Below are 21,519 nucleotides of genomic sequence, written 5' to 3'. Positions count from 1 at the left end.
GTGAGGCAAGCACTCTACCAACCGAGCTTTATCCCCACCTGGACAGTGATATTTTAAGAGGCATATTTTAAGAATTGTGGAAACCATAGGCAAATTCAAAATAAGATAGATTTTAAAATTTTATTTGTTTATTTACTTATTTTAAAGAGTAGAAGAGGGACTGGGATTGTAGCTCAGTGGTATATCACTTGCAGTGCATGCATAAGGTACTAGGTTCGAATTTCAGCACCAAAAAAATAAATAAATGAAGATATTGCGTCTGTCTACAACTAAAAATAATTTTTTAAAAATAGAAGATATTCTTTTGAGAATCAGTGTACATATCTTTGCAGACGTATATAAACGTACGTATGTACATATACATATGTATGTAATAGAAAACAACAACCAAGTTTGGCATTTCTCTTTAGGTCCACGCATGCTGAGACACCCTTTTGTCTCAGGGCTGCACAACTGGATATAACATCCACAAATGTCTACATGCAGTGCTGGAAATCAGTTGAAAAAACTGATACTGATTATTTTCCTACATTCAGTTTCATGAAAAGGCAAGCAGAAAAGTCAGCCCCACAAAAAAGTAGGTCAAAAGAACTTCATGTTTAAGGTAATTTACCTGAGAGGGGAAGGTCTGGAAGATCTAAGCGCTGAGTCACACCTTTGTTGGCTGGCCTCAAGCTGCTGTAAGTCGAATGCCTCTATCAAAACAAAAGGGCACAACAGCACAGGTGAGCTTGTGACACAACAAGCTCAACAGTAACAGGGCTGGGGGTGTGGCTAGGTGGTAGAGGACTTGCCTAGCATGCATGAGGCACTGGGTTTGATCCTAAGCACCACATAAAAAATAAAATAAAAATATTGTGTCTAACTATAATTAAGAAAATATTAAAAAACCCACAATACATTAAGATGACTTATAAATAGGAAAAAGATCAATAACTCAAAAGAAAAACAGAAAAAGCATATGTGATCACACACATTCAAAAGATACAAAATGGAGCTGGGGCTGGTCAGTGGTACAGCACTTGCCTCACAAGTGTGAGGCACTGGGTTCGATCCTCAGCACCACATAAAATACAAATTAATACACATTAGATTGGATAGAGAGAAAGGATGGGAGAGGAGGGGAGCAGTAGGGAGGATAGGAAGGGTAGCAGAATAGAACAGACAATATGATTGATGTATGTACATTCCATGTATGTATTATATATCAAAATACATTCTGCTGTCATGTATGACTAAAAAAAATTAAAAATAAATAAACAAAAATATGTGTGTCCATCTCAACTAAAAAATATTTTAAAAGATACAAAATGACCTATAAATATATGAAGTGCTCAACCTTATCAATAAACAAAGTAAAATAAGATAACACAGTTCATTTACGCAAATCCTCAAAATGTATAAAGGGTGTCAAAATTCTGGGAAAATAGCACTTTATATAATGTGAGTGAAGTGCAAATTTCAAGGTAATATATCAAAATTTTCATGTGCCAAGAAAGAGCAAATCCATTTCCTTTTCTAGTAATTCATTTTCTATTACTCAGAACAAATTTGGGTCTCAGAATTGGCTCACTGAACTTCATTCTAGTCCCTTTGTAGGGTGACTCACTGAATTACATGAGACTGAAAAGCTAAAGGGTATATTTTTCAAACTCCCTCAAAGTTTGGTTCACCCAGTGATCTACCTAGCTTTTGTCAAACAGGCCCATTCTCAGAAGACCTGAAAGGGGCAAGGGAGGGTAAATGTGCCCTTCTGCGGCTTTTGCTAGCAATCATGGCTTAGAGGCATACTGCCTGTCTCTGGCAGGGATGGAGATTCTGGTGTGTGATCCCATAACTTCATGGTATTATGAAGGTGGGGTAGAGCTTGTGTTCTGCTGTCATGAACTGCACCTGCAGCAGTATGGTCCTGAAGCCGGCCCTAGATCCTGGCAAAAATGGGGGTCCTAGGCCAGCACTTAGTGAAAGAATTCCTGATTCTGGCAGAAATAAAAGATTCTTTTTTTTTTTAAGTTATTTTTGTCTTGTTACTCGACACTAAACCTAGGGGTACTTAAGCAAGGAACCACATCCCTTTTTAATTTTTATTTTGAGATAGGACCTTGCTAAGTTGCTGAGGCTGGCTTTGTGATCCTCCTGCTTCTCCCTAGTCATCAGAATTACAGGCATGCACCACTACACCCAGCTGCAGAAGATTCTTTGATGGGCCAACTTGAGATGTTTTGAGAACCTTTCCTAGAAGCTCAGAGAGACTAGAACCTTCTCCTCCAGTCCTTTCAGTATCAAAACCCCTGAATCACTCTAGCTTAACTAGCGAAAGTGATTTCTGATATTTGCAAATGAATGAATCCTAATACACTCTTACATAAAAATAGTTCCTTAGGAGGTCAAAAATTTGTACAAGGACCTTCACTGTACTGCTTTTATAATAAGGTAAATCCAAAACAATCTAAACATCCACCTGAAGGATATGGTTACCTACATGTCCTCCCACCCCACCCTAAACTCCTCCCATTACTTGGCCCTGCCTGTCAAGAGGGCCCTCCAAAAGTAACTAGCTCCTCCAATGATCTAGGCCCCCATACTCTCGAGGTGGAGGTGGCCCACTGCCATTTTCCCCCAAAAAATGTGCCCATCCAGTGCTGAATGAAGCATTGCCAGTCCATGGGGTCTTCTCCCTTTTTTTTTTTTTTTTTTGTATTCTCTTTCATGTGCTTTCATCATCAATAGAAGAGTAGTAGCTAAATAAACCACTGCATGTAATGTAGCCTTTAAAAAGGATGAATTATTTCTCCATATATTGACATATAAAAACATATTCCTTCATTTGTTGAACAAATATTTATTGGGTTTTTACTGTGATATGACTATTATGCCAGTCGTTCTAAACAAGGGACCTAATAGCAAGCAAAGTCTCAAAAATCCCTGTCCTTATCAAAACCAGCCTCAGCAACTTAGTGAGGCCTTAAGCAATTCAGGGAGACTCTGTCTCTAAATAAGGTATAAAAAAAAAAAGTTGGGGAGGGGCTGGGCTGTAGCTCAGTGGCAGAACACTTGCCTAGCCTGAGTGAGGCACTGGGTTTGATCCTTAGCATCACCTAAAAATAAAAACCAAACATAATAAAGCGTCCTCTGGGTTCAATCCCCAGTAAGGGACAAAAAAAATCCTGTCCTCACAGAACCTATGCTCCACATTAAAGTGAAATGAGTGTCAGAATAACATGTAATCCCATTTGTAAATCGAACACATGTCTTCTCCTCCCCCCCTATCCCACTAGGATACACAACATGCCATAAACAGTTGTTTGGGACCTTCTAATACCTGCATGGGAGAAACAGCAGCTGCTGGAGTGGTCCTTACTGGTATTCCACTTAGGGGACTTCTGGGGGTCTTATGGACAGAAATATTCTGTCCAGTTCCACCTACAAAGGAAAGAGATTGAAACATACATGTTTGTTCCAGATCAAAAATCACAAATAATAGTTCTCAATTTGTTATTACTTTTTTGGTGACTTCAATATTCCATGATGTTCAGTGCATTATCCTTTTCTCTAGAGTGAATTGGGGAAATGTGAGGGGAAAAGCTAACCAAGTGGGAGTTGGTCTTAGATATAGGATAAATGAGGAAAAAGAAAATGTCTATATAATAAGGTTCCTCTAGGAGGAAAAGAACAGGAAAGCCCAAACACAAATCATTAACTGTTGATTCATTTCTTACCTGTGTCTGACTCACAGTGAATATCAATGGTCTTATTCAAACACAGGAACAGGAACTACACCTGGAGGCTAACTGGTGGAAATGTTAATGAGCATTATCAAGGCCTCTTTAAAATGTAAAAGACCTTGAGGCTCACCTGGGGAAAGCTGCAGTTGTCTGGAGACAACTCTTTGGTTCCCAGAAGTGGGAAAACTGAAAGGTGGGGATAAACCCAGATGGATGTTATTGGAAGACCATAGCCTTCGTGCTGTTTTCACATAGATTTTGCTCTATGCTCTACCCAGAACCATATGTAAGCTCCTAAATTAGCACACCAAAATGGGTTTTTCTGCTAACAGGTCCCTTCATGCATGGTGGGAGTTTTATTTCTTCTCTATTAAATAAATACTGCTCTGTTTATTCTTCCCATCTATGATTGTCTATGGATTTTATTCTTAAAAATTTACGAGACAAGAACCCAGAGAAAACTGGTGAAGTGGGGAATCTAGTCTCATCTCAAAACTCCAGTTTCAATGAGGCTTTCCTATCTTTGAATATGTATAGCCTAACATGTGAGGCCAGTTTAGCTGCAAACTATTTCAGCAGACAATCAAGTACATCCTAGGATTAGTTATTCCAAGCCTCCAATACAATGCATATTTGTTATAGTCAGGGAAGAAAGATCGTTTCTGAGGAGAGATGCACATTCTGTTTCTTCAATTTAATGAACTCTGTATATTACATATATATGGTATGAATGTGTATTTTTCTCATATACATAAGTAAAGCCAGAATCAGGCAGTCAGTATAGATAGGTAAATCGAGTCAGAGGTAAATCGAGTCAGATCAATCAATGAGGCCAATTTTGAGTGAGTCAGGAAAGTTGGAGATTGTCCTCTGAGGGATTGAAACGTTAATTCCTCCAGAGCCCTTCCTCCATCCTTACCAAGAACCTGCTCCTGTTCCAACATGTTGCCAAGGTAACCAGTCCTAGGAATTGTCCCTCCCTACAGGGAGCTATAAAGTTGTTAATTAATGTGTCAGGAGCTGCACCATCCTGTCCTTCCCCCTTAGGCCCACCCGTTTCCCACCTTTTGGCTATCCCACCAAGCACTGGGTGGGTGGGGGGCTAGTCACATACACGGGATGGAGAAAGGTAAGGGGAAGAGGGCAGGAGAACAAAGGAAGCAGAACGCCTGGCTTTTGGGGATGCCAGGATGACAGCTACAGCCCCCTCTCCCTCCGGGGGGGAAAAGTCTGTTACCCCTTTGTAAATAAACCCTGTTTTAGATGCTTGCCTCTAATGTTCAAACTTCAACATTTGAGGGAGCAGAACCCATCACCGGTAACTGGCAATATCCTAAGGGTAAGTTTAACTAAAGGGAAATTGTGAATCTGTCAGCCCATTACATTAAAGGTGCAAATGCACCAAGATCAGGAATGACCAAAAAAAAAAAAAAAAAAAAAAAATCAGCATCAGAACATGGGCTGGGGTTGTGGCTCAGAGGTAGAGCACTCGCCTAGCACCTTCCAGGCCCTGGGTTCGATCCTCAGCACCACATAAAAATAAATAAAGGTATTGACAACTACAACTAAAAAATAATTAAAAAAAAAAAAAAAAAAAGAGGTAGAAAGAAGTCTTAACAGCACACTGCCGGGTAAGAATGGCCAGGGTCCCAACAAAAAGGATGAATGCACAGCCGGGATGCCTCATTTCCTGGAAGATAAAGCCTCTGGCTGACGCTGCTCATTCTCAGGAGATGTGAAGAAGGAAGACAGTAGTGATCTGAATGTAATGGCTACAAGAAGCAGAAAAGGAAGAAGGCGGCTAAGCAGAAATTAAGAGGTTGGGAAGAGGTGTAGAGAAAAGGGAGGCTGTGTTTGTTTTATCTATGAGCTAGACTCTCCGTTTTGGCCTCACTGAGCCTCTGCTGGGCTGTCCAAGGCATGACCTAGAAAGAGCCCTGGTGGTCATTATGGAGCAGAGATGATGTGTCAAGACATGATTTGAATGTGAAGCTTTGCTTTTGGAAAAAAACTATTAAATACCTGAGCGTCCCAAGTCAAATGACTTGATCAGTGACTTAACAGTCGTCGCAGACTCTGCAGGTGCTGGAGCTGTTCTGGTGACGTAGACGCCATGCCACCGGCCAGCAGCTTCGACCTCTGAGGGCTCAGATTCTTCATTCACAGCTCTGCATGGTAAAGAGCATATTAAGTTGAAAAGGTGGAGGATGTCCCCATGGGGAAAAGACAAGATGGAAATAGAACCAATACAGAGAAAATGCACAAAGCTGGAAGGAGGATTATAAATTTAAAATGCTGTTTCCTGGATCAGCTTTGCATCTTTAGGAAATAACATACTACTCTCAATTTTTCAGAAAGAGGTGTTCTCTAGGAAATGGTCAGAAATAATGTTTATATGCAGAGTGACTTGATGGTACCTCTAAATAAATGAGTCTACTCTGCAAATGATGAAAAAATACAAATGTTTATTTAAACATTTAGCTTCTTATCAATGGCAGATGCTGATTGGCTTGTGGACATTTGTTCCAAACCCCAGGTAGCATACTCAGAGGTTGGAAAGATGAAATTTTGGGACTCTCCTGCAGCTAAGATTTCAGGTTCCACCAATCAGAAACACTTGAGCAAGATCTGGAGTGAGACCTGAACTCAGGGAGAGAGGTAGGGCATGGGGCATTCACTATGGTGATACAGACTGTAACAGAGACAAGTTGCTTCTAGTATTGGCAATGGTGGTTGTAGCTTTCCAACTGGGCAGGCAGTCTCCCAATTTTAAGGCTCCCCAACATGGTGGAGACATAAGGGACTTAGGAAACTCATCCTGGAAGCTTAGCTGGGAGTCTTGTTTCTTTAGCCCTCCCAACAACTCTGCAAGCCACTTAATATCTTTTTGCCTAACCCAACTAAAGTGCAATACATTATATACAACAGAATCCTGCTTCATATATCCTGTTGACCCTCTAAATTCGGTGTGCTATTAATCTTCTACTCTCACCAGAATTTTTTTTTTCTCCTTCTTTTTTTTTTTTTCTTTTTGGTGTTGGGGATTGGACCCAGGGACCCTTAACCACTGAGTCACATTTTCAGCCTTTTAAAAAATTTTTTTATTTTGAGATAGGGTCTTGCTAAGTTACTCAGGACCTCAATAAGTTGCTGAGCCCGGCTTTGAATTTGCAATCTTTCTGCCTTAGCCTCCTGAGGCCCTGGAATTACAAGGGTGCATCACTGTGTCTGGCCACCCAAATTTTCTGGTAGGTTCTTGGTGTGGTTCCTAAATTCCTGCACAGACTCATAGGAGAATCTTTTAAAGACAGAATATGTGATTCTGTCCTCTCATGCATGGCTTCCTCATCTCATGTCATTTAATCTCCTTGTGAATGAGCCAAGACAAGAACTCCCAACCTCCGATTGCTAAATCACTGCTGAAAAAAAAAAAAATCATATTGCCACAGCTGTTTTGCAAGATGACTAATTTATGAGAATGGATCAAGTAAAATATTTCTGGCAGTATATTTTAATAAGGTCAGTAGAAGTTTAAAATACTTATTTCCTGATCTTTCTGAAAGAAACCTTAATAAGCTTCTGCAATTTAATTTACTCATCCTTAATCCTCTTTGCTTTCTTCTGTTGCTGTATAATCAACAAAGAAAATTTAAATGAAGCAGTGTTTTAATTTAAAACACTTAAACCACTCTGCCCTACTCTCTTGACCTGACTTCCCTTTCTTTTGAGTGAAAACAAAATTAGCAAACTCAAAACTTTTTTGGAAAAAAAATATCAGAAATTATAGGGGGTTTGGTTTTAAAAAAAAATTAAAGGTTTATTGAAAGGAGTTAGTTGTTGTATTTCCTCCTTGTGTTACACAGTATAAAACCAGACGGTGAGCTGGGCACAATGGCACTACCTACAGTCCCAGCTACTCAGGAGACTGATGCAGGAGGATCACTTGAGTTCAGGAACTTGAGGTCAGCCTAGGCAACATAGAAGACACCCTGTCTCAAAAACCAAACAAACAAACAGTAGAAAAAGAATAAAATCAGGTTAGGTCTAAGCAGGGAAAAAAAAAAAAAAACCCTCCTTTTTATCACAAAGATCATCAACAAGGTAGGATACCTTCTTAATGGATACCACTTAAATGACTTGCTATCAAAGTACCTCTAAGGAAGATCATTTTCTAAAAATTAATTTTAATTTCACTCCTTGTTAATTAAATAAGAATAAAATGGAGGATCCTACCTTCTGTTGAGGTATTCCTAATTTTCTCTTTGATTCAAAACATCAAATGATAATTAAAAAGACTCACATAGACTTCATAAGAAAACCATAAAGCCCTGCCTTGAGATACCAAAGATGATATTTCAAATGATCAGTCAGTCTTCTTGGCTAGAACAACATCAGTCAGTATGAGGAAGCTAAGCAAATTATGTAAGTAGATTAGAAAAATACCCACTAGATACCCACCATATCATATGACTCTGTGTGTACGTATGTGTGTATCTCACATGTGTATAGAAGGGATACACAAAACAAAGTCTGAATTGAATAAACATAGAAAACAGTTAAGAATTTTTTTTTTTTTGTTTTTTTGGTTTTTTTTTTTTTTTTGGTGCTAGGGATTGAAGCCTTGGGCTTGCAAGACAAGCACTCTACCAATTGAGCTATATACCCAGCTCCTATTGGTTTTTTTTTTTTTTTTTTTTTTTTTTTTTTTTTAAAGAGAGAGTGAGAGAAGAGAGGGAGAAAGAGAGAGAATTTTAATATTTATTTTTTAGTTTTTGGCGGACACAACATCTTTGTATGTGATGCTGAGGATCGAACCCGGGCAGCACACATGACAGGCGACTGCGCTACCGCTTGAGCCACATCCCCAGCCCCTATTGGTTTTATTAGTACAGTTAAACATCCATTATCTAAGAATCTGAGATCTAAAATGATCTAAAATCTAAGACTTTTGAGCACTGACATAAAGCCAGAAGTGGAAATTCCACACAACCCCATAGGACAAGTATAATTAGCACACATGCACTAAAAATATTGTATAAAATTACCTTCAGGCTATGTGTATAAAATGTATACGAAATATCAGTGAATTTCAGGTAAAGACTTGGGTCCCTTCCCAAAATACCTAATTATGTATATGCAAATATTTAAAACATGAAAAAAATCTGAGATTCGAAACACTTCTGGTCCCAAGAATTTCAGCTAAGAGGTACTCAGCTTGAACTTTATTTTAAAATAAACCCTCAAATTCCCTATACCAGATTGTTTTTGAATTGTTAGAACCCAGCAACAAAGTATTACATTTCCTTTGTTTTTAAATAGAGGGCTATGGACTTAGCTCAGTTGGTAGAGTGCTTGCCTTGCATGCACAAGGCCCTGGGTTCAATCCTCAGCACCTCAAAAAAAAAAAAAAAAAAAAAAATAGAGAGGGCTATGCTTATAGCTCAGTGGTAGAGCTACTTGCCTAGCACGTGTAAGGTACTGAATTCTATCTTCAGTGCACATCAAAATAAATTAATAAAATACAGATATTATTTTTAAAAATAGGAATTCTGCATCCCATAAAGAATATTAAGAAACATTTAATGCCTGTAGCCAGGTGTATATCAGCAAATGCATTAAATAAAAGAAAAATTGTAAGATACCACTATCAGGTACATATTTGTTCAAGAGTAGTTATTGCCTCTAAGACCGAGTTTAGGTTCTAAGGTCAACCTGAAAATAAAAATCACACATGTAAATCAAATATGCCTTGAAAATCTCTTCTCACCCAAAAGTACAACTTAGATGACTTTGTAAATATGACTACATACAAACATATCTTTCAGTAATTCTAACATATAGGTTCCCCTACCACTGCTAACAGAAAATAATTTTTGGGGGGCTGGGGATGTGGCTCAAGCGGTAGCGCGCTCGCCTGGCATGCGTGCGGCCCGGGTTCGATCCTCAGCACCACATACCAACAAAGATGTTGTGTCCGCCGAAAACTAAAAAATAAATATTAAAAAAAAAAAAAAAGAAAGAAAATAATTTTTTTGTATTTTGTGTTTAGGAGACACATTTAAAACAACAGAAATAAAGAATGTCTTCTATCTGCTCCCTGTGTATGAAACTATAATCATTATAATTTTAGCAAAATAAGTGTACATAACTCCTCTGTATATGCTAGAAAGTATACCATATATCTTTAAAACATATTGATATTAATCTTCTATAAAATTCCATACTATTATACCTTACTTGAGAAGGAAAAGTTTGACAGAGGTCCCATGGCTCTTAAGTAGGGAATCTGAAATGCAAATCCAGCTCCACTGGTTATGCTTTTGTCAAATTTTCCTTAATGCCTGAATGTTCCATGGAGGCACACAAAGGTTCTAAAGTTTCTTCTTAAAATTTATTTTAAATATATTTAAGAATAAGTTAAATATCTTAAATATATTTAAAAATTATATTTATTTAAATATATTTTAAAAAATCATGCCAATATTTATTTCAGTAAATAAATCCTATTTTTATGCAAGAATTTGCTTGTAGGAGCTGGTAACAAATAATCTGAATATGACAAACATACTTTCTGATACTTTGGCACATGAACCCACCACGTGCATACCCATCAGCCACAGTGAGATGCATGTCCGCCACTCACAGAGTGGAAGTCTACCTTACATGCCTTAGTTTTTATATGTGTGTGCATGCGCATACATGTCTATAATTATTTTTTTTCTCTAAAAATTTCATTTAATCTCTCCAATTCATTGCTTTCCTTGTTTGGTTGTAGAACAGAGTCTTCAAATGACATTGATTTTCTACAGTATTCACTTCATCAAGATGAGACTTGATGTAGCCTATTTCAATCTAAGCATAGGTGAGCTCCTACATAAGACAAGATGATTTTTTTTTTCCTGGTGCTGGGGTTGAACCCAGGGCCTACCAACTAAGCTATATCCCCAGCCCTGGCAAGATGATTTTTGAAGTATTCAAAAATCCAAGTAATTCTACTTGGGAGACACTGAATTACACCACTGTTAAATTCACAACTGGCAGATTATTATTTGTTAAAAGGACTGGTCATGCCAAACACATGATTACAATTGCTGTGGCTCCTGGAAACGACCCTGCCCCAGGCCTCTCCTGGTGCCATTCAGGCATACTGCCTTTGACTTCCACTTGCCCATCTGGTTTTTGAACTCAGCCTGGTTAATCAAGTTTTGTTCCTTTTATGTCCTGCCTCTGCATTTTGCTTATTCTATGCCCTTGCCTGAAATATACTTTTCTCAAAATACTTTTTTACTGTTTTGCACAAAACAAATCCACCCCACCCCCCCCCCCAAATACTGAGGAATGAACCCAGGGCATAATACATGCTAAGCAAGTGCTTTTGCACTGAGCTACAGCCTCAGCTCTATAAAACAAATCTAAAAGAAGTTTGTCACTTTGCTGTGAGGCAGAAATTATGAAGTATTCTCTTAGGTGTCAAACAGTATCTTCTGAACTTTACCTTCCAATTGCAATATTGGCATTCAGAACTAGTAAAACAAAGAGGAAAAAACCAGCAATTGGAACACATCTTAATCTCCAAATTTCAACACAGTAAGAGAAATAGTGCAGAATCTTGCATCGGCAATGGAAACTAGATACTACCTACACAATTTTAAGTTTCTGTTACACAGAATAAGTGTGTATGTTGGGGAGAGAAAATACCAAAGGGCTTTCCCTAATTTCCTTGCAAAGAAAATGGAGGCATGAGAAAAAACCCATTAGTATTTCCCATCCTCAAAGGCCAGGAATGGGGAGGCACATGATGCCTAGGGAGCATGCAGTATCTTTGCAAAGGATAAGGAGATGAAGACTGGATTGTCTGGAGAAGCTAGAAATCGGTTATTCCAGGCACAAAGGGCAACAGTAACAAGGGACAAGTCAGGAGAGTCACAGAATGGACCTAATGTGGACAAATGGGCCAAACAACAGCAAACCCAGGAAGTTGGCTCCTTCATTCCAGTTTCTCCAGAGAAAAAACTAGACATAAAGGAATTTCCCCTACTAGACACCTGCTCCCCATGTAGTCTGAGTTTCAATTTACCTTAAAGAGCCTTCCCTCCAGCTTAAGAGGCAAAGCAAATGCATCTAAACAGCTTCTATAGTTACGGATCTCACGCAAATATGGACCCTGACACACTTTAATCAATTCAAGCAAGGGTCAGTGATGAGAAAAAGAATCCCCTAATACAAATATTTGAAAATTAAAATATTTTAAAAGTTCTGACCTACAAAGACATTTCAGTATATAAAATAAGGAGACTTACTTCATTCAAGACAGAATAGACATTTGTAAATTTATGATAGGAAACAAGGCATTCTTGATAGCATCTACCTTAAAATTAAAAAAAAAATGTGAACAAGATGAAAGATGACAACTTAAAATGAAAGGTTGAGCTTGAAAAACAATATAAGTAAGGTAATAATCCCATTAAAATATCTGAAGCAGAACTAACTCAAAAGAAAAAGAGGCATATTTGGGAAGTCTCTTTGGATAGAGACTAACACCATCAAGACTAACGCCATCACGCAGGCCGGGGCTGTGGCTCAGTGGCAAAGTACTTGCCTAGCATGTGTGAGGCACTGGGTTTGATCCTCAGCACCTCATAAAAGTAAATAAAATAAAGGCATGCTGTCCATACATGACTACAAAATAAGTAAATAAATAAATAATAATAAAAAAAGACTAAAGAATCGTAGCTCTAAGGTAAATAATCTGGCAATATTTATGAAAATAAAAACATGAATACTCTCTAATGCAGCAATCATATTTTTAGGAACCCATCCTATAAAAAAAAGGTGGTGGTGGGGGCACGGTGCTGGGAGTGTAGCTCAGTGGTAGAGTGTGCATTTAGCATGCTTAAGGCCCTGGGTTCAATTCCCAATATCAAAAGTAAATAAGTAAATAAATTAATAAATTAAGATACAACCATATACGGTTATGTTATACCATTATTTGAGGGGGGAAAAAGATTAAAAAATGTAACCTTGGCATCTCAGCATTTGAATATTCTCAGATCCATGTAGAATACCATGCAGCTATTAAAATTACTTAGATTTGTAATACTGCCCAGGACACATCAACTGAAATGTGAAGGTGCATGGTACTGTATAGAATATAATTCCAAATTTATAAAAAATATAAAAATGAGCCCTACTGGTACATTTATATGATATATGAGTAAAGGGAAAGATGAAGAAAAATACACATACTGTTAACACTGATTACCTTATAGGATGATAACAAAAGAAGGAAAAGGATTACTATTTTTCTTCACATATCTCCAGTTCATCATTAGTATTCCCATATATTACTTCATAATTAAGAAAAATCATATTATTATTATTATCATTATTTTAGTACTGGAGATTGAACTCAGGGGTACTCAACTGAGTCACATCCCCAGCCCTATTTTGTATTTATTTAGAAACAGGGCTGGGGATATAGCTCAGTTGGTAGAGTGCTTGCCTTGCATGCACAAGGCCCTGGGTTCAATCCCCAGCACCACATTAAAAAAAAAAGAAAGAAAGAAAAAAGAGGTATTTAGAGACAGGACACAGGGTCTCACTGAGTTGCTTAGTGTCTTGCTTTTGCTGAGGCTGGCTTTGAACTCTCCATCCTCCTGCCTCAGCCTCCCAAGCTGCTGGGATTACAGTTATGAGCCACCACACCCGGTGAAAAAAATCAAATTATTAAATCATTAATCTAATTGTTTTTAAATTTCAAATAGTTTTAAATTTTCAATCTAGACTTCAAATTCTATGTATTACTATTTTCTGATACTCTAGAGTTTTGCTTTAAATATTACTTTATGCAAAAATAATGTTTTCACGTTTCCTTTTTCAAACAATGAAATCATTAAAAGTTACATTCAGGGCTGGAGATGTGGCTCAAGCGGTAGCGCGCTCGCCTGGCATGCGTGCGGCCCGGGTTCGATCCTCAGCACCACATACAAACAAAGATGTTGTGTCCGCCGAAAACTAAAAAATAAATATTAAAAAATTCTCTCTCTCTCTCTCTCTTTAAAAAAAAAAAAAGTTACGTTCATATTCCATTTCAACCTATTCTCTACAACTTATATTTCAAGTCCAGCTTATTTCTACTTCAAATTCTAGTTACTTTAAAGTTCTGAAACTAGGGTCTAGAGATATAAGCTCAGTGATAAAGTACTCCCTAGCATGTACAAGGCCCTGGATTTGAGTCACAGCATGGAGGGAAAAAAGTTCTGAAAATATATTAAGGAAAAAAGTTAAAGCAACATAAAGGTCCTGAAGAAACATGATCAATGATTAAAAATCAAACAACAGACTCTTCTAAATAATAACATATTTATTTAGCACTTCATAAACTCTTACATATAAAAATATTCAACAGTACCTGGAGTAAAGATAGATCAAAATATGCATGTGAACACAGTTGTGCATTTTAAGTTGAGGTTGCATTTTTCTTATTTTTTTTTATTTACTGTTGTTTATATTTGAAAACACCCAGCAAGTAAATTTTAAGTCATTCTAAAAATTCTCAATCTGAGGTAAATATCTCTTAGAATAAAAATTTCAATCCTACTAGACAATTTCAGCAAGTATCTTAATTATTTTTACAGAGAAGACATTAACGTCTCTTCTTTCCCACACAAAGCTAAATATTTCTAGTGAATCTGTACTCCCCAGTTTGATTCCCCAAAACATCTTCCTGAGTTTAAAAAGCATTCTTGATCCTAATTTTTCCTTTATTAGATAACAACTCCTATCTTATCCTTAGCATGCATGATGCAGCTAACAACCCTACACTGTATACACTGTAAACGTCTCCTCACATGAGAAGTACAGCAGTAGGCTTTTGCCTGATGGACTTTGCTGAATCAGGTAAAGATATTTACAAATGTTCTTCCCAACTCTGAATTGTACACTTCTGCATTAAAAAATCTTTTAAGTTTTCATGGTAAGTTTTATTCACAAGTCTTTTGTTGTAAGTTGTCCTTCATTAGTTTTCAGTTAGCACTGTTACTGCATACCTATCTGGTTAACTTCATCTTTTATTATCAACCAAATATCTATTTATGTTTAGCTCAATGAAGATTCTGGAAAATAGACCAAAGCTTAGTGGTAGCTTGTTTCAGATGAGGTAATAAAGCGAGACCCCAGCTTGGAAAGGCTGAATCAAGACTTGATAAAAGGGAGCAGAACTTTCTAACTTCTTCAGAATAAGGCATCATGCAGACGGCTTCTTATTTTGCCTTGGGTAGTGTGAATTCTCAGATTATCAGATACTATACCAAAAGGCAGCATAAAAATAAACTCCAAAAGGAGAACCCATACATTCACCAACACTTGGAGTTTGCTATGCAGTTATTCTTTCTGAACACTCCGGTTGCATATAAAATATTTCTTTCAAAGGACTTGTTTTTAAATTTTTTTTCTGAACTTCATTTTACTCTTCCAAAAAGAGAACACTGAATCTTCTGAGGGGGGGACAAAACGATTATCTTTGATCATGCATGATTTGATTCCAGAATGTAGGAAAAAAGTAAAGAGACTTGATTGCAATGACTCTGTGGGGAACAATGAATGTACACAAAACAACTGGGTTCTTTATAAAGCAGTAATTTCTCCTCTACAGACTCCCCCTTTCATATAGAAATGGCTGTAGTTTCCAATCATGGCAAGGGCTGGACTGTCTTTCTTCCACCAAATGCTCTGCTAGCTGACAGAGACCATGGAGCTGTGAAGATAGAAATGGAAGGGAAGGCTGGTAAAGGAGTGACGTAAGGCAACGGGGTCTTCGTTTATAACATAAGAATTAACAGCCTATACTGTCCCACAGAGAAAAGCAAATACCCACAATAGGGCCAATAAGCTTTCACTCCCACTATTACAATATTTTTTGGAAGTCAAAGGTTTTCAGACAGAAAAATGTCAAAGATTTCAAAATGCCATTACGAGGCTCCTTCCAGCAGAACTTCTCCAACAAAGAAATATGTTGGAGAAGCAGAGATGTCCAGGTAAACACCTGCCCCACTGTCATTTACAGAGAGGTTCATGCTTACCTCTATTATCAAGGCTAAAAAAAATATATATATATATATATATTATTATGACAGACTAAAAATCCTAAGGGTTTAAGGGAGTCATATCAAAACGAATCTGTAAAATGGGGATCAGGAACCAGAGAGGCAGATGTAGGTCTTTAGGCTTAGACCAGGACTGGGGATATACGTCAACGGTATAGCATTTGCCTCGCATGTATGAGGCCCTGGGTTCAATCCTCAGCACAGCCAAAAAAGTAAAAAAAAAAAAAAAAAAAAATGTACAATTACAGGCTATATATTTAATATTAAACCTGTAAATTTAAACTATGAAAGAAATATATAAATGAAGAGATCATGCTTCCTGGAGTGAAAGGATACCAAGAGGACTAATTTTTACATTAAAGGTCAAATGAAAGGCCAGTGGTCGTGACAGTTGTAGGAGCTAAGGTGGGTCTGTTCAGTAATTGCTTAGGAATTCCATGGGAACTGGCCCCCTCTATGAAGGCCAGGGATTTAGTATCACAGACTTCATCTTAGCTCCCAAGAATATATACCTCCAGCTCCCATACTTCCCCTTCAGCAGGAGCTACAGAACGCTTGCTGAGCAGCTGTGAAACATTAGAATGCTAAGAACAATACAGAGGGCAGCACAAGTACACACAAGTGATGTTAGGGCACGACATGGATGTGCACATGCAAGTTACAAGCCAATTCCAGCAGAGTCTGCACAAGACAAGCCACCACACTGCTCACTTCAGCTGGGACAATGTGAGAATCAGTGGGTGGTACGGGCTAAACACATGTGATCTGAGATATTCTATCATGGAAGCAAATGCCCTTGATCAGAAACAAATTTTCAGTGTTTTCAAAGACCTCTTTCTTTTTAAGATCTCTCCCATGGATGCTTGCTTGGTGTTACATGATGAACACAGTATGAATTGTGTAAGCCATCCTAAAAATAATGGCTTTAACTTTTTTAGAATGAGAAATAAATGCATATGGGTCATTCTCTGCCACTGTTCACGAAGCCCATATCATGTATTGCACATCAACGATGTCTTTCATTAAAAAAGTTTGTGTGTGGCCTATAGAACCATGATGTGTATCCTTTGTATTGGCCAGGCCTCAGAACTCAACTTTTTAGAAGAAGATCTGATGACCCCATTCCCCCTCATGCTGGGAATCTAACCCAAGGCCTTGCAAATGTAGACAGGCACTCTACCTCTGAGCTATACCCCCAACCCCAGATCTGGTGTTTTAACTTCAGTGAAAGTCTTCATTTTTTTTGGTACCGGGAATTGAACTCAGGGGCCCTTGACCACCCAGCCCTATTTTGTTGCCCAGCGCCTCGCCATTGCTGAGGCTGGCTTTGAACTTGGGATCCTCCTTGTCTCAGCCTCCCAAGCCACTGGGATTACAGGCATGGGCCACCACACCCGATTGAAAGTCTTCATTTCGATGCCTTTCTCTTAATTGTTCAAAATGGGAAAAGCCAAAGTTGAGAAAGTTTTTCATTATCCTTTTATTCATTAATTTATATATTCAGTAAAACACAGACTGCTTTCAGGTTTGTTCAAATTTCTGTGACAGAAAAATCAGGCCCACAAGTCACAGCTAAAATTCAGAGATTTTTGAACTGAGGTTCAAAGATTGTACCAAATAAATGGAGTTTATTAGCACTCATTTCTGACTTTCCCACTACAGGAAGGCCAGTTGACCAACCAGTCTCAGAATAGCATGGTTTAAAGAGACCCTGAAACACTATTATATATGATGGAGCCAGGTCTAGGAAGGGGACACTGGTGTAAGAATGTCAGTGCCTTAATTTCCCATGAATCTTAACATCAGTTATTCTTACTCTAAAATTTAAATAAATAAATAAATAACATCAGCTGGCTGTGGTGACAGGAGTTTGTAGTTCCAGCTACTCAGGAGGCTAAGAAGGGAGGACCCCCTGGATGCACAAGTTGGAGACCAGCCTGGGCAACACAACAAGACCTCATCTCGAAAAATTGATAAATAAAACAAAAATATCTCTGAAAACGTAACAGGAATGAAGATCTTTAATCAGTTAAATAATATCCCACTTTGTTTTAGTTACTGAGTTCTTGGTAACAAGTGCTAATTTGTTTTCCTATCTAGACTCATCATTCATTTGCCCACCTATCAGCCCAGCTCTTAACAATCTCCTTGAATATCAATCTGTTCAAAATGAGAATACGAACCAGTTAACCCCATGTCACAGTCAAGGTGCTTTTCGGGATGCTCTTACCTTCTCTCAGTTGTGCTTGGAGGACCTCATCAGAGGGTGTTCTGCAAGTTCTGTGGCTGTGGCTGAGCCAAGAATGACCTTTGAGTTCTTATGAGATGACTGTCGAAGTCAAATTAAGTGTCGAGCACTTATTCAGTCAAGATGGAAACACTAAGTTGCTGCAGGAGCTTTGAGGTATGAGTTAGTTGGTTTCCATTCTTGTCCATGGTAGGTGCAGGAGGTAGCTGAGCCATCAGTGAGTAACTTTGAAATGGTCAGCTGCTATTATTATTATTATTATGTATCAGGGATTGAACCCAGAGGCATTTTACCACTGAGCCATATCCCCAGCAGTTTTTAAAATATTTTATTTAAAGATAGGGTCTCAGCTGAGTTGCTTAGTGCCTCACTACATTGCTGTGGCTGGCTTTGAATTCACAATCCTCCTGCCTCAGTCTCCTGAACTGCCAGGATTACAGGTGCACGCCATTGAGCCCGGCAAACAGTCAACTCCTTAAGGGGAGCAGCTTACCAGACAAGTGAAAAATCAGACAAGAAACCATCACCAGCAGTTGTCTGATGTTCTGCCAAATGCAATGACAGGCAAGAAACATTCTGATGCCAATGGTTTCCCATAATGTGCCATGTTCTGATTGGTGTCAATTCTAAAATTTGAAAGGTTTTGTGATAAAATTGTGATTTTGTGATTAAATTGCTAGGTTTGGAAGATAGGCTTAAGAAAAAAAAATCATAGGAGCTGGGCATAGTGGCACGTGCCTATAATCCCAATGACTCAGGAGACCCTAAGCAACTTAGCAAGACTCTACCTCAAAATAAAAAATCAAAAAGGGCTGGGGATATGGTTCAGTTGTTAAGCAACCCTGGGTTCAATTCCTGGTACCAAAAAAAAAGGTGGGTGGGGAGAAAGAAACATTCTGTGTTTAAAAGAAAAAGTAACTTTAAATGTGAAGATGCAGAGTGTATGAAGCCTTGGACTGTCTGGACACACAGAGATTACCTATTATGTAGATTACCTATTAAGCCTGTATCTTAGAATCTATGGAAGAAATTCAATATCTCATACAATAACCTATTTAGGAACACCATGAAAACTCAGGGTTTGTCTTTTACCATTTATCTTTAAAATAACTTAGATAGGAAGTAACAAAAGCTATGACTTAGTTCTTCTTCCAAAGGCGGACATTATGGAAGCAAGACAGACAAAGGCAGACGCAAAAGCAAACTAGAATGACCCTGTAGTCCTTTCAGCAGGGAACACTGGGAAATCTCCTGCCTTCCTGTAAAATCACGTCTGTGGCTAGAGGGAAGACGGGTGACTGGGAAATAATGATTCTGGTTTTTTCAAGACTGAAGTGTGAAACTGGACACATTATTCCTTCTCTAGAGGCCACTTAATAAAAAAAATCATAAACAAAGGAGCAGGGATTTATTGGAGCAGGTTTTATGATAGAATTTTATGATTCTATGATAGAAATTTATGATAGAACTGAATTCTGAGAAGAAATCCACTCTTTCCAATGTCATGACACTCATGATCACAGAACACCAGACCTCAAGGTGCAGAAACAAGCCAACAAACAACCCTTCTGATCCTGGAAAAACAAGATTAGGGTAAACTGTACACATCAAAATTCAGAACCCACTAAATCTGATTTTATAAGACTATATTTTACATTTGAAAGATATCTAAAAACTCAAAAATAGTTTCCTAATATTCAAAGTTAAGGACAGTGACTCCTGATTGGGGAAAGATAGCATCTTATTAGTCAAAGTCTAAAATATTGCTTATAATTTTATCTATGTCCCCCTCCCTTTAAATTTTAAATAATAATTAGTTTTAAGCTCACCTTAGGAATACCTTCCTCTTAAACACCTGTTCAATAGGGCCTTTGTGCTAAAACATCAGAAGGGGAAGTCATGAATCTGCAAGATCTTTTGTTTTCCACACTAACTTATCCTTTTTAATAGAGTGGGTTATGTCAGGCCTTATTTGAAATAGCCCATGAGAGCAGTGATTTGAGCCTAGATTTGGAAGGTTCCAAGTAGGGAAGTGGCATGGTTAATGGTAGACTGATCGAAGAAAAGACATCATAGAACCTGGCACAGAGAGACACAAAAGCTTTTGTCTCTATAACACAGCCTCATGCACAGTGATTAAGTGAGAAGCCAAAGCACTGTTCAGGGGCTCATCAGACTCACGGAGGTGGGGCTCCGCCCATGACCCACCTGCTATGGCCCTGCATGTCCCCCAGCTCCTTTTGTAGCCTGGCGTTCTTCTCTTCCTCTTCCAGCAGCCTCCTCTTAACAGAGCGCAGTTCCTGCTGGGCCTCGCACTTGATGTCATTGGCCACAACCACTGCAGTCTGCAGGTCTGCCTGGAACCGCCTCCATTCCTCTGTCTCCTCCTGAAAATGCCAGAGCCCACACCTGTGAGAAAGGCCTGCTGGGGCAAACATGCAGGCAGGGGCCTAGAATCACCATATCAATCACCAAGGAAGTATACAGGGAGGCCCTGCATTCATATTGTCACCCTACTAAGAAGAGGCACAGATGGAAATTCCTTCCTCAAGTCACAGAATTCTCCATCCTAAAACTGAACAATTGATTTAATTTTACTTCCTGCCAACAGGAAGGCTCAAGTTGTTGAAATGTTCGGTGAGAAAGCAGACTTAGAAAGGGCAACTGGTATTTTCCTAATGTTTCCAAACCCTGGGAACCATTTATAGTGAGACAGTGGAGAAGGTCCCTGTTCACAGCTGTAACCCACACTCACCTTTATCTGCTTTGTCAGGGTCTTCAGCTGCCGTTCCAAGTCTGACTTCTGTTCCTCCAATTTGATCACATTGCCTAGAAGCAAGTGATTGAGACAGGAGTTGAAAACGTTGTGAGACTTCTGAGAGAAAGTAAGCTGGGAAGCAGAGGGACAGCTCCACAGGTCACAATAAGGCAAATCCATCCCTTCCACTATAAATTCAGTTTTTAGCACCCAGCGGATGGGGAGCTAGCAGCAGAAGGTTCTTCCAAGACAGGGATTGGGATAATTTGGGAAATAAGTAGTGGTTTTTTTGTTTGTTTGTTTGTTTGTATTTTGGTTTTGTTTTTTTTAGGATATACCACCAGAAGTACCACCATGTGGCACTATAAGAGAAGACCTCAATAGCTGTTCACACTTACACACTTGTGTTGGGCACTTCCCTGCTATTTGCACACAATTGTCCTGAATAGTCTTTATCACTGAAAGGTAGAGGGCTTTTGTATAATAGAGGATGTAACTGGTTATTACTCCTGTGAATCTGAAATGCATTTCTAGAGTAGCAGTTCTTAATCGTAGTTAAACCTCAGAATTACATGCGGCACTTTTCAAAAGCACAGATTTGTAAGACACCAACTCTAGACCTATGGGCTCCAGAATCTCTGAGCACAGACAGAATCTGGGCCCAGGGATATTCTAACAGCTTGA

General features: G+C 38.6%; 1 protein-coding gene across 6 annotated transcripts in view; it reads right to left on the bottom strand.

The window, feature by feature from the left end:
- Specc1 (sperm antigen with calponin homology and coiled-coil domains 1) overlaps window positions 1–21,519 on the bottom strand; it is a 205,203-nt gene that overhangs the window by 66,525 nt on the left and 117,159 nt on the right. For 4 of the 6 annotated variants that reach the window (XM_077800659.1, XM_026411353.2, XM_077800657.1 and 1 more), the window contains 5 exons: window positions 20,833–20,906; window positions 20,259–20,464; window positions 5,748–5,893; window positions 3,323–3,423; window positions 614–695 (listed from right to left, as the gene is read on the bottom strand). In XM_077800659.1, the coding sequence (XP_077656785.1) occupies window positions 614–695; window positions 3,323–3,423; window positions 5,748–5,893; window positions 20,259–20,464; window positions 20,833–20,906 (609 nt within the window). Of the gene's footprint in view, window positions 1–613; window positions 696–3,322; window positions 3,424–5,747; window positions 5,894–14,176; window positions 15,481–20,258; window positions 20,465–20,832; window positions 20,907–21,519 lie in introns of those variants that run through there. The other 2 variants (XM_026411354.2, XM_026411355.2) reach the window with 2 other exon arrangements.

The sequence above is a fragment of the Urocitellus parryii genome, chromosome 7, assembly GCF_045843805.1.
Source record: "Urocitellus parryii isolate mUroPar1 chromosome 7, mUroPar1.hap1, whole genome shotgun sequence".
Classification (NCBI taxonomy): Eukaryota; Metazoa; Chordata; class Mammalia; order Rodentia; family Sciuridae; genus Urocitellus; species Urocitellus parryii.
Note: the sequence above shows the minus strand (reverse complement) of the source record. Positions and strands in the feature narration are given on the sequence as shown.